Source organism: Artibeus jamaicensis, unplaced genomic scaffold (genome assembly GCF_021234435.1).
Source record: "Artibeus jamaicensis isolate MK-2021 breed Jamaican fruit bat unplaced genomic scaffold, CSHL_Jam_final contig_786, whole genome shotgun sequence".
NCBI classification, from domain to species: Eukaryota; Metazoa; Chordata; class Mammalia; order Chiroptera; family Phyllostomidae; genus Artibeus; species Artibeus jamaicensis.
This window is the reverse complement of record NW_026521971.1, coordinates 2,365,995-2,380,335: the sequence shown is the minus strand read 5'-3', so window position 1 is coordinate 2,380,335 and position 14,341 is coordinate 2,365,995. Positions and strand designations below refer to the sequence as shown.

General features: G+C 36.7%; 1 protein-coding gene across 3 annotated transcripts in view; it reads left to right on the top strand.

Moving 5' to 3' along the window:
* The window catches only part of AFF4 (ALF transcription elongation factor 4), a 91,915-nt gene that overhangs the window by 31,366 nt on the left and 46,208 nt on the right, over window positions 1-14,341 (top strand). For 2 of the 3 annotated variants that reach the window (XM_037129918.2, XM_053672731.1), the window contains exons 3-5: window positions 373-1,167; window positions 2,512-2,556; window positions 6,338-6,424. In XM_037129918.2, coding sequence (XP_036985813.1) covers window positions 373-1,167; window positions 2,512-2,556; window positions 6,338-6,424 — 927 coding nt within the window. The remainder of the gene's footprint in view (window positions 1-372; window positions 1,168-2,511; window positions 2,557-6,337; window positions 6,425-14,341) is intronic. The other variant, XM_053672730.1, reaches the window with a different exon arrangement.

Sequence of the window (14,341 nt, the reverse complement as noted above, 5' to 3'; positions counted from 1 at the left end):
GTCTGAGTATTGACTGATCTGCTGTCCTGAAACTTAATTACATAACGACAGATTACTTTTCCTGCTCTTCAAAAGATTTTCACTGCTTGTTTCAGCATATTTATTGGTGAAATACGGGGTTTCTTCCCTCTTGAAATCTGTTATATGTATTTCCCAGTGTCCTACAGAATATTTGCGTTTCAGTGTGAATGTTTTTCATCAGTGCATTTTTTTCCCTGTAAAAATTATATATTGGGAGTTTGTTTTGAGATACTAACTTTAAGATATGAGGAAAGACTATCATATCCATTTGAAATTTGGAAAGTCAGTTTAGAAACATCTTTTATTTTCAATTATGCTAATTGTATATTTATATTTTACATTTTTTTGTAGACTAGCAAAGAAGATAAGCTATCAAGCCGTATTCAGAGTATGCTTGGAAACTACGATGAAATGAAGGATTTCATAGGCGACAGATCTATACCAAAGCTTGTTGCAATTCCCAAGCCTACTGTACCGCCGACAGCAGATGAAAAATCTAACCCAAATTTCTTTGAACAGAGACATGGGAGCTCTCATCAGAGCAGCAAATGGACTCCAGTAGGACCTGCACCCAGCACTTCTCAGTCTCAGAAACGGTCCTCGGGCTTGCAGAGTGGACACAGTAGCCAGCGGACCACTGCAGGTAGCAGTGGTGGCACTAATAGTAGTAGCCAGAGGCATGACCGTGACTCATATAGCAGTGGTGGAAGCAGTAGCCGGAAAAAAGGCCAGCATGGATCAGAACACTCCAAATCACGCTCTTCCAGTCCTGGAAAACCCCAGGCTGTTTCTTCTTTAAGCTCCAGTCATTCCAGGTCTCATGGGAATGATCACCATAGCAAGGAACATCAGCGTTCCAAATCGCCTCGGGATGCTGATGCAAACTGGGATTCTCCTTCCCGTGTACCTTTTTCCAGTGGGCAGCACTCGAGTCAGTCTTTCCCACCTTCATTGATGTCAAAGTCCAGTTCAATGTTACAGAAACCCACTGCCTACGTGCGGCCCATGGACGGACAGGAGTCCGTGGAACCAAAGCTGTCTTCTGAGCACTACAGCAGCCAGCCCCATGGCAACAGTGTGGCTGAACTGAAGCCCAGCAGCAAAGCGCATCTCACCAAGCTGAAAATCCCTTCCCAGCCACTGGACGTAAGTCACACAGTGAGAGCTCTAAACATTGTGACTGTGGGAAGCAGTTTACTATGAAATCATGACTGAGCTTAAACTGTGTCTTTGTTTTAAGAGTAAGGAGTGTAAAAGTTTACAGGAAGCTTGGGATTGACTCCCAAGTGGATCCGTAGAGCTGGTAGCTTCCCCTCCTGGGCTACCAGTGGGGGAAATGTCATTCACTGTTTCAGACATAAAAATGACGAGTTGGTTATAGAACAAAAGTATGATCTATGAATATCTTCAATTTCTTCCTTTTGATTTTATGGAATAATACATCTTGTGTGCTTTTGCTTAAAAAATTGTAATTTGTATTTTCTTAGTGATACCGTGAATGAGATGTGGGCCATGATTCATTGTGGTAGATGCTGGGAGTGTTTAGGTCCTTGGAGATGGTAATGTTACATGATTTGGGTCCCAGCATTCTTTTCTGTGGTTACACTGAAGGTTTGAGGCAGCTTCTCCAGACTCATAGCAGTGGTTTGAAGTTTATAGTGTTTATAACTACATGCCAAAACATGATATTTGGAGTAACTAAAGAAGTGAAATAGCTGAATTTTTCTTTTAATGCAGTTTTTGCAGTTAAAATAAATAAATAGACGTAATGTTAGTGGCTGAAAAATTACAACTCGTAGCTTAAAACAGTGGGGGGGCATCAGGTATGGGTAAAACGCTATTTCGAGAACATTTAAAAATTTTCCTGTGGACTAGGGAAACTCATTGTTCATAGCATTTGTCATCTAAGTGCCCCTCTCAAGAGAATAAAGTGGTAATTTGTTCTTTCTCCAAACAGCATGATCCTTAGAGTTAGACTTGAGTTCAGACTCCAGCTCTTTATTCTGTTTTTGCCTTTAAATATACAACTTCCACACTTAAGAAAGGCTAAAATATCCATCATGTTCCAAACAAGTAATCTTTGAATAATACTGGTTTTATTCTGCTGGTTTATGTGAAATGATGAATCTCAATATTGTGGTATATTTTGTATGTAAATCTTTAAATTTTTTGACAATCTGCTCACTTGAAAAATTACTTTTAAAAATTATTTCTAATCTAAGAAAGCTTAAAACTTTGGAAAAATAGTAAACTTTTAAAGTCCTACATAGTTTAGTAATGAAAGTATTTTAGTTTTTGAAAAATTTGTGTTTAAGAAAATTAATCCAAAGATTCTAATTAGTGTTCTGATATGGAGTTGTGGGATCATAAGTTTGTTTTTAAATTGAATTTCATTTCTTATAATGTTGAAATTGTGCAACAAATGATAAAAATCTATTAATAAATGAATGACTTCAAATCTAATATGTGTTTCTTTTCCTCTTTCTTAAGGCATCTGCTTCTGGTGATGTGAGCTGCGTGGATGAAATTCTTAAAGTAAGTTGTGTGTTTTCTTTTTAATAGGTTCAGCTCTCTTATGTAATTATGCTCTACTATTCTACTATCCTCTTATCCTCCCCCACATTTCACAAAGGATTTGAAGCAACAGACTGCTTTCATGTGTAACTTGTGTTCATCCAAAATAATTAGCTCTATTATACTTACATTCATATGTAGGTTCTAAATCACTTGGTTTGTTTACTATTTTTTCTCAAAGAGCAGTTTTTGTTTGTAATTTTAAAAATTCATCTTAACTGTTTGCCTTAAAAAGAGGAAGAAACCAAATATAACTGCACTTTCTCAGATTTATCTGTTAATTTAAAGGGCAAAAACTCAATAGTCAAAGCATCACATCGAAAATAACTTACTTTATAATTCATCTGTACATACTGATCAAATCCTACATGGATAGACCTCTTCTGAATACTGCATATTTTGAGTGTTTAATGGAATATGTTTAAAATTAAGGCAGGACCAAAAAGTATGTTCCTCTGTTGAGAAAAGAAAAGGAGAAAGTCCAGTAAATTGATGAGTGACAGTAACTACTTTTGACTCAATAGAGAAAAACCATCAGACACATATTACATACAATGTGTGCAAAAGCTCCTAAATTCTTACGTCTGTACATTTTGGATACCTTTGAAAAACTACTCGTGTTGGCTGCTTTTGCTTTATTCTGTCCTTTCCTTTAGCCCAGTATTTCTCTTTCACCTCTGCCTTTCACCTCGCCCTCTGCAAGGGCGTTGGGGGTTTCATTTGAGTTCTCTCCTCTTTCTGCTGTTTAAGAAATTGTTATTTTTTCCTTTTGGAAACATCGTTCTCCCTTTCTTTACTGTTGTGCTTCTCCCTTTCTTTATTGTTGTGCTTCGTTGTTTTTATTTCCCACCCACTTTTCTTATCCCTCATTCTCTGTCTTTGGAGAACCCTCATGTCTTCTCATATCTCTGAAATATGGGTGCATTTTCTAGCCTCTCCTCTTTTTTGCTCTTTTACTGCCTTTTTTCACCATTTTTTGGCTTTGTCTATTAGACAGCTGTGCACTCCTCTCTTCTGCCTTGGTCTCCTTTGGGTTTTGGTTTATGTCGCTTAATTGCTTGTTAGCTGGGCCTCCACTTGGATTTCTCTCTGCTTCTTCATTTTCTACCATTTCCCCATGCTTTGTAAGTGTAGCTTGTAAGCTAATTATCTCTTACTTTTTTCTCTCACGTTCTATTTAATCACAAAGCTACATGTAGAGTTTGAAGATTCCCTGAAAATACTCATTCCTTTATTTCCATTTCTGCCGCCTTGAGCTTCAGTGATAGTAGTGTGCAGCCTCCACTCTGCCCTTCCGCCTTCGCTCTCCCTGCTCACCTCCCTTCCGTATTGCTGCCAGATTCTTTCCTCAGTCCTTTATCTTCATAAGTTAATATGCTTCCTGGGAATTTTCAGTGGCTCTCTAAGGCCCATACAGAGAATTGTGTCCAAACCTAACGTTCCAGACCTTCCACAGGCCCGTGCTAGCCTCCCCTATTACTGATTGACCAAACTGGTTTCCCCTAAGTCATACACGTTCTTGCTCTTTTACCTTTTTTAAAGAAAACTTTAATGGAATGTGTTTCTCCTTCCTCTTCAGTTACACATAGATTCTGTTTTTTTCTTGGAATCCTAGTGAAATTCCTCTTCTCCCTGTACCAGACTATGAGAAAGAAACTGCAGTAATAAACTCTTTCCTTTGATTTTTCATATAGCACTCATTTTTCAGTTGCCATGTGTACAAAAAGACTGAAGGAACATATATCTTTTCCCCAAATCCTCAAACAGGCAGTGGCATGCTAATACCTAGAAGAAATCTTAGATTTTCTTACATTTAATTATTTCTTTGATGTTCTTGACAATTTATTCCACATTTTATTTATACTGGATAGCACATGGCCTGGGGGAGCATTTAAGAGATTTTTTTTTATTGAGGGTATTTTGGTATTTGAGGTATGAAATGCCAAAAAAAAAAAAACCAACCCTGGGGGTGTATGATTTTCAGTTTCCTCCCCCTTCCCTATGTGCAGTGTGCACGGAACTTCAGACCCGAGTCCCTTCATGTTTTCTTGATATTTGTAGTCATGCTGTTTCTGGGAACAGGCTTGAAGAAAAAAAATTTTTAATGTAAAAATAATACGTGTTTACTGTAAAAAATTTTTGTTAATTTTTATTTTTCTAGTTGAATACCTACTATGTGTCAGGCACTAGGGATACAATGGTGATAATAATGATACTGTTGCACCCTTGGAGCTGGTATTCTAGGGCAAGATTCAGGAAATCAACTATGTAGTATTATTTCACTAAGTGAAATGCCATTAAAAAAACGAAAGCACCATTGTAAGAGGATGAAGAGCAATTACAGTGCAGGTGGCTGTTCTGGGTCCAGTAGTCGACACTGTGTCAAGTACCTTTGTCTTTTGCCCCTTCTGTCATTCTCTATTGCCAAAAGTAGCATGACTGTTAACTATTTTCTAGAGATTTTTTTTCTTTAAGATTTTATTTATTTATAGAGAGAGAGGAAGGGATGGAGGAGAGGGAGAGAAACATTGATGTGCAGGAGATACATTGATGGGTTGCCTCTTGCACCCCCCCTAGCCAGGGACCTGTCCTTCAACCCAGGCATGTGCACTGACTGGGAATTGAACCAGAGATCTTTTGGTTCACAGGCTGGCAATCCCCTGAGCCACAGCCAGGGATAGAGATTTTTTTCATATATAAACATTTATTGTGATTTGTGTTTGTCAAATAATATACTGTGGACATCATTTCATACTGGTATTTGAATTCCTTATTTTACTGTCTGCTTGGTGTTCTATTGGATGGGTGTCTGGTAATTTAATTATTCCTGTGTTCTTGGACATTTAGGTTGCTTCCATTTTTTAAGTGTGATCTGCTCGAATGTATATCTTTATATAACTGTGTGGGTATAAGCTATAAGATAAATTTCTAAATGTTACAACCCCTTTATTATATATTTTTCTGTATGCCTGATGGTTTACTTTGGCCTAAATGCCAGAATAAATACCTTCCTCCTTATTCCAAGTCTGATACCTTTCTCCCCCCTGCTCCCCTAACATGCAAATTGTGATCTTAATCAAACCTCTACTTGGACTTACTTGTCATATGCTTAGACAGAAGGTATTGAGTAAAGTCAGATTATGGCCTTGCTTGTTTGTTTCCTGCTCATGTGCTTTTGATAATCTCTGTGTCAGTGAATAGGCTCTGTGGCCAGACTTGCAGGATGAAATTCTGTGTTCCTTCCTTACTGAGTGTGTGACTTTGGATCAGTAACCTCTGTGCTTCATTTCATCCTACATAGACTAGGATGGTAATGGCATTTACCTCATAATGTCATTGTGAGCACTGCATGAGTAATAGACATGTGAAACACTTACCACAGTGTCTGGCTCACTACAGGTACACAAATGTTAGCTGCTGTTATTATTATCCCCCTCCCACAGCAAGCTCTTCCTCGGTGGCATTTTACTATGTGCCTTGTATTTGATTACAGGCTGATTTCTGTAACTATTCACAGGTTTCATCGTCTTAATTCAAAGCTCCTTGAAACCAGAGAGTATATATTATTTTTCTTATTATCCGACCCATAGTACCTTGCACACAGTTGTGCTTCATTGATTAAATATGTGTACTTTTGGAGGAGCAATCATGAAACCAGCATTTATAGTATAAATCTGGTTTTTAGCTGTGTAATTTTTATCCTTGACCTGGTTGAAAACAAACTGTAATAATTACATTTCAGGAGATGACGCATTCATGGCCTCCCCCTCTAACGGCTATTCATACACCATGCAAAACAGAACCTTCCAAATTTCCTTTTCCAACTAAGGTAAGTAAATAAAATGTGTCTTTGGTACTAGAAGAAAACTCTAAATGGCTTGACTAAAATTACATGAATTCAAAATTGTCTTGCCATTCCCATTCTAGTGGGAGATAGACAACAAACAAGAGACTAAATAGATAAGTTCAGCAAGTAGTAACTGCTATGAAGAAAATAAAACCAGACAATAGGAGCAAGAGTGATTTACCTGGAGAGGTACTTGAAAAGTTTTGAAGGCAATATGGGGAAGAGACTTTGAACTTTGTTGCCAACTGTTAACCTTGTTCTAAGGCTACAGGTGGTAAGATTTTGTTAAACTATTGTCTGAGAAACTCCTTTCCATAGGTCATGGAAACTGTCTTTATGTCATTTGAAAAAGGTTCCTCAGACAAAAATTCTAAGGTCAACTAAAATAAGCAGACTTTTTTTTTTACATTAAATTATACAAGAATGCATTCTCCTTGTGTAGTTTGACCAGGTCTTCTAGTAATAGCCTTCCTCAGTTCTGCTTTCTCTATCTCATTGGAGTTCCTTTTGTATATGCCTTTGTAAGACTTGTTTTTTTTAACCCTCACTCTAGGGTATGTTTATTGTTTTAGGGAAGTGGGAGGGAGAGGGAAACATCGATCAGTTTCCTCTTGTGTGAGCCCGGAACTGGGGATCAAACCTGCAACCTTTTGGTGTAGGACAACACTCCAACCAACAGAGCCACCCAGCCAGGGCCCTTTGTAAGACTTTTCATATGCATTTACATGCATATATATATGTAATAATTACACATAGCCATTTTCTCATTAATTTCTTTACAGATTATTGTTTTGTATTTTTAATCAGTCAGCAATAGATCTTAGAGAACTTCCTTGTTATCACACATATATATCACCTATAGATTATACATAATATAGAGGTATTTCATCTTTTTAAATTGTATCAATAGTGTAAATGTATCTTATTATTTAGCCATGTCCCTTTGGTTGCCAAGCTTTCATTTTTGGAAATTTTGCGCTAGTGAATATCTTTGTTCGTGCCTTTTTGTTTGCATGCAAGTTTCTTTTGGGAAAAAAGCAAGAAGTAGAATTACTATGTATTAAAAGTGTATGGTTAATACATACTTTCATAATCCCTCGGTAGTGTTTGCCTAGTGACCCTTTGGTTCACCTCTATAGTGTTTGTATCAGTCAGTGCTCTCATTTGTAATCCCTGTCTCTCATCACAGACAGGCCCTCATTTGTTATTTTAACCACCAGTGTTTTGGGTAAAAAATGGCATTCCATTGCTAGTGAAGTTCATCAGCTTTATGCATTTGCCACCCCCTTGATTTCTATATGGCTGAATTTGTCAATTTTCTCTAATCTTTGGGGTTGCATCTTTCACCTATGAGTTTTAGAATTTCTTTGTTTTATGTTGTTTTGTTTGAATTCTGGGTTCTAGTATTTTCTTTTACTACATGTTGCATATGTATTTCCTAGAGTCCTTTTTAGTTTTATGGTCTAGAACAGGGGGGTCCAACGTGCTGCCCACGGGCCGCATGCAGCTCAGGATGGTGATGAATGCAGCCCAACACAAAATTGTAAATTTACTTAAAATATTACTAGTTTTATACTAAGTTTTATTAGTTAAATATGTACATTTTCTATATTAGCGATCACAAACTTGGGACCTGCTCAACTATTTTAAAAGATTATCAGAAGCTGCATAATTAGGGTTATTATGTGAGGACTTTTTTGCTCATTTGTGGTGGCGGATATCATGAAAATTATGTACGGAGCTTTTTTTTTTTTTTTTCCCTCATCAGTTTTCATTAGTGTTTGTGTTTAATGTGTGGACCCAGACAACTCCTCTTCTTCCAGGGTGGCCCCAGAGATGCCAAAAGGTTACACACCTCTGGTCTAGAGGTTTTGATTTTTTTAAAAAGATTTTCTTTGTTTATTTTTAGAGAAGGAGAGGAAACACTGATGTGCAATAGATACATTGAGAGGTTTGCCTCTCCCACTCCCACAACCGGGGACCCAGCCTGCAACCCAGGCGTGTGCCCTAAGTAGAAATCCAACTGGTGACCTTTCAGTTCACAGGCTGGCGCCCAGCCCACTGAGCCACACCAGCCAGGGCTACATGGTGTTAATTTTGATGAGTAAATATCTTTCTCTTTCTTGTAGCTTTTGCGTTTTAATATCTTATTAAAGAAATCGATTAATTCCATAGGATTATAAACATATCCTTTTATTTTTCTTTTAGTGTGATTGCGGGTTTGTTTGCTATGTTTCTATTTAACCCAGTTTATTTTTGTGAATGATGGTAGATAGACACACACCTTTCTGCCTGTGTGTGCGCCACACCACTCTTCTTCTCATACCTGATCTTAGCCAGAAGGCTGAGAAGCGATCTTTTACTTTTGAAATCATCTTTGACACATGAGAACTGCACGTGTATTTAATATACGGTATGAGTTTTGATAGATGTAACCTTTGTAACCACTACCCTAATGAACAATTACAACATTCCCATTACTCCCAAAGTTTCCTCACATTCCTTTGCAGTACGCCTCACTCCCACCACTGGCCCCGCACAATTGCTGATTTGTTTTATGGCATTTCAGATAAGTTTTAATTCTTTTGAATTTCATATAAATGGAATCCATTAAAGTATTTACTTACTTTGTATATGTGGTTACCTTTGGTCAGCATATACTTGTAGAATTCTTTCATGTTCTTGAATATATCAGTAATTTGTTCCTGTTCATTTCTGTTGTATGAAAATACCAAACTTTATTCATTCACTTGATTACAACGCGAGTTTTTCTCACATTTGGACTATTAAGAATAAAGTGTAAACATGTACTTACAAGTCTTTCTTTGGGTAAATTCTGGGTCATACGGTAAAAAGTAGAATAACTGGGTCATATTTTTTTAATTAAAAAAATTTTAATACTCACCTGAGGATGTTGTTATTGTTTTGAGAGAGAGAGAGAAGGAGAAGGGCATCAATTGATTGCCTCCTATACATGCCAACAGGGGATTGAAACTGCAACCCAGCCATGTGCCCTGACAGGAATTGATCTGCAACCCTTTGTTGTACAGGGTGTTGCTGCAACCGAGCCATTTGGCCAGGGCTGCTGGGTCATATGTTGAATGCACATTAAATTAGTACTAAATCGAAAACTATTTTTCCAAAGTGGTTTTATCATTCCTCCTTATCCTCACTCCCATCCCCCAGCAGCGTATGATAGATTTTGTTGTCTGTCCTTGCCTTCATTTGGTATTGTCAGTCATTTATTTTTAGCCATTTTACTGGGAAGGTATACAGATATCTCATTTTGGTTTTAATTTGTATTTCCCTGGTGACAAATGATGTTGAACTTTTTTTTCATGAGCTAATTAACCATTTTTTAAAAAAAGATGTCAGTTCAAATCTTTTGCCTTTTTTGTGTGGGTGGTGGTGGCAGTGGTGCCAGGGTTGAATGTTTTTTGGTTTTTTTCTTATAATGTCCTTGGTTTGGTTATCAAGGTAGTACCTGCTTCCTAAAGTGAGCAAGGAAGTATTCCCTTATCTTTAATTCCTGAAATAGTTTTTAGAATATTAGTATTAATTCTTCCTTGAATGTTTAATATAATTCAACATTGAAGCTGTTTGGACCTGTAGAGTTCTTTATTGGAAGGTTGTAAATTACAAATTCAGTTCCTTTGTTAGTTACAGAGCTATTCAGATTTTTATTCCTTCTAGTGTGCATTTTGGTAATTTGTTTATTTCATCTAAGTAGTCAACTTTATTGTCATAGATTTATTTATAATCTATTAATCTTTATTTATTAATCTTTTAATGTGCATAGGGATCTATAGTGAAGTCCTTTTCCCCCCTGATATTAATGATTTGTATTTATCCTTGATCATTCCAGCTAGAGATTTATCAGTTTGAGTGATAATTTCTGAGAACATCTTAGTTTTTCTCAATTTTCTATTTCTTTGATTTTTGCTTTTATGGTGATCATTCTTTCACCTTATTCCTGGTTTTATTTGCTTTTCTTCTAACATCTTAAGGTAGAAACTTAGATCATAGGTTGTAAATATTTCTTGTGTTAAGTATTTAAAACTACCGGTTTCCCTCTTAAGCCCTGCTTTAGTTGTAGCTCAAAAATTATGATATAGTATGTTTTTATTATCACTCAGTGCAAAATACTTCCTATTTAACTTCTTTGATCCATGGTTACTCAGAAATATGTGGTTATATTTTTCAACTACTTAAGGATTTTCCAGATACTGTTTTGTTAATTGATTTCTAATTTATATATGTTCTTTTCAGACAATATGTGCTGTGTAATTTCAGTCCTTTTAAATTGAAATGTTTATGGCCTAGTATATGATCTGTCTTAGTGACTGTTTCATGTACACTAGATACAATATGTTCTATATTATCAGATCAAGTTGGTTGGGAGTAGTTATCTGTATTTCTACTGACTTTCTGCCTACTGTTTCAGTTACTGAAAGGAGAGTGTTGACATCTGTATCCCTATTTGCAGATCTGTTTCTTTCATTTTTGTCTGTTTTTTTTAATTCATGTATTTGCAGCTTTGTCATTAGGTTATAACGTTCAAGATTGCCCTATCTTTCTGGTGAATTGATGCCCTTTTTACATTATGAGATATCCTCCTTTATATCTGGTATTAATGCTTGCTTTGAAATCTCCTTTATCTGATATTCAAGTCTACTTTGTCTGATACCCATATATACACTCCAGCTTTCTTTTATTCCATCTCTCATATTATTTAATATGTATGCCTCTTTTAATTGTAAAATTAAAGGTTGAGTTTATTAGGAGACTTTGAATTTAAGTTCATAATTCTGGCTAATACCTACTTTTTCTTTTTTGGGGTAACAGTTTTATTGAAATATGTGTCATTCAGTTCATCCATTTAAAATGGACAGTTCACTGGTTTTTAGTATACTCAGAATTGTGTAACCATCAGACGGTTATTTCAGAACATTTTCATCACCACAAAAAGAAACCCCGTTTTAGCAGTCACCCTTCTATATCTCCCAGCCATTCCCCACCTCCCTGCCCTAGGCAGCCACTAGTCTTAAGTTATCTTTCTATAGATTAATCTATTCTGGATTTTTATGTAAATGCAGCCATAAAATATACAGTCTTTTGTGACTGGATCTGTCACTTAGGCTGTTTTCAAGGTTCATCGTTCATCTGTGTGATAGTGTGTATCACTACTTCATTTTTTATGACAATATATTTAATTAAAGGTTTTTAAAAATTATTTTTCGAGAGAGGGGAAGGGAGCAAGAAAGTGAGGGAGGGAAACATTGATTGGTTTCCTCTCGTACACACCCCAGCCAGGGCAAACTGGCAACTTTTTGCTTTACAGGATGACGCCCAACCAATTGAGCCACACTGGTCAGGGCTGACTGAATATATTTTATTGTATGGATATATAATACTTGGTTTATCTGTTTAGTTGATTGACATTTGGATTGTTTTCAGTTTTGGCTAGTAAGGCAAATGCTGTGACATTTCTGAAGTGTTTGGGCAGATGTCTGTTTTCAACTCTCTTGTTTATATACCCAGGAGTGGAAATGCTAGGTCATGTGGAAACTGTGTTTAAGGTATGAGGAACTGCCTAATGATTTTCTCAAGTGGAAGGTTCATTTTACATAACCCACCAGAAGTGTATAAGAGTTTGAATTTCTCCACATCCTAGCCAGCTTGTGTCTTTTTGATTATAGTTAGTTTACTGGATGTGAATTGGCATGTCATTGTGCTTTTCATATTTATTTCTCTGAAGGTTAATGATGCTGAGAATATTTTCATGTGCTTTTTGGCCTTTATATATCTTATTAGGTGATGTATCCAAATATTTTGCTTTTTTATAAGTTTGGTTGTTTATTTAACATTAAGTTATAGGAGTTCCTTATGTATTTGGAGTTCAGTCCCTTATCAGATGTATGATTTGCAAAAATTTTCTTCAATGCTGTGGGTTTCTTGATGGTATTATTTAAAGGCTTTATTTATTTATTTTTAGAGCGAGGTGGGAAGGGAGAAAGTGAGAGAGAGCAGGAGGGAGACAGGAAGGGAGAGAAACATTACTGGTTGCCAAAACAGCAGCCCAGGCATGTGCCTTGACCAGGAACCAAAATGGCGACCTTTCAGTTTATGGGACGATGCCAAACCAACCGAGCCACACTGGTCATGGCTTGATGGTACTCTTTAAAGCACAGCAGTTGTTAATTTTGATGAAGTTTACTGTATGAATTTTTTGTTTGTGTTTTTGATGTCATAGCTGGGAAACTATTTTGTAATCCAAGGTAACAGATTTACTCCTATTTTTTAAAGAGTTTTATAGTTTTAAAAACTTCTTTGAACAAATAATAAAGGAGAATTTCCCCAATCTGGCAAAGGCAATAGACTTCCAGGAAATGCAGGAAGCCCAGAGAGTCCCAAAGAAGGTGGACCCAAGAAGGAACACACCAAGACACATCATCATTACATTAGCCAAGATTAAAATGAAGGAGAGAATCCTAGAAGCAGCAAGAGCTAAGGGGACAGTCACCTACAAAGGAGTCCCCATCAGACTGTCAGCTGATTTCTCAGAAGAGACCTTACAGGCAAGAAGGGGCTGGAAAGAGGTATTCCAAGTCATAAAATCCAAAGACCTACCACCAAGATTGCTCTATCCAGCAAAACTTTCATTTAGAATGGAAGGGCAGATAAAGTGCTTCTCAGATAAGGTCAAGTTGAAGGAGTTCAAAATCACCAAGCCCTTACTATATGAAATGTTAAAGGGACTTATCTAAGAAAAAGAAGTTAAAAAAAACATGAACAGTGAAAGGACAGCAAACTCACAGTTATTAACAACCACACCTAAAATAAAAGCAAACTAAAAGGACAGCTAGATCAGGAGTGGAAACATAGAAATGAAGATCTCAAGGAGGGTTAGCAACAGGGGAGTGGGAGGAGGGCAAGGGGGGAGAAGGTACAGAAAATAAGTAGCATAGACAGTAGATAGAAAATAGATGGGGGGGCAAGAATAGTATGGGAAATACAGAATCTAAAGAATTTGTGACACGTGGACATAAACTAAAGGGGGGGAATGGTGAGGGGTGTGCAGGGTGGAGGGGAATGAAGGGGGGGAATAGAACAACTGTAATGGCATAATCAATAAAATATATTTTTTAAAAAGAGTTTTATAGTTTTAAATATTATTGGGTTGTCTAAAAAGTCCGTTCAGGATTTTTCCATAAAATGAAAGATACATTTTTCATTTTCACCGATAACTTTATTGGTTTGGGTATTTTGAGTATGTCAGCCATCTGTTGCGTGGAACAATGCTGATTGGTCTCAACCTCACCTGGTCTGCCCAACTGTGGAGCTTCGTCCATCAAGAAATCTCTGACTCAAAACTTCTCAAACCACTTTTGACATGTTCGATCAGTCACAGCACCTTCTGTGTACACTGCACAAATCTTTTTTTGTGTCTCAGTTGTTTTTATTTTTCTTGAAATTTTAAAGCATTAATATGCCAAAAATGCAAGTGATACTAGAGCCATCTCACATTAAAAACCCAACGAATTTTTTGGCTAACCCAGTATATTTAGGTCTTTGATCCATTTTTGGTTAATTTTTTTACTGTGGTTTTTTCTTAGTGTAGACGGGGTCAGACTTCATTCTTCTGCCTGTGCATATCTAGTCTTCCCTCCATTGTTTGTTCAAAAGACTATTCTTCCCCGTTGAATTGTCTTGACACCCCTGTGGAAAATCAGTTGACCATAAGCGTGAGGGTGTTCTTTGTTCTTGTGCACTCTCAATTTTGTTTCACTTTTCTGTTTATTGATCTTTATGTTAGTACACTGTCTTAATTACCATAGTTTTGTATAAATTCGAGATCAGAAAGTGTGTCTTCCAGATCTGTTTTGTTTGATCACTCTA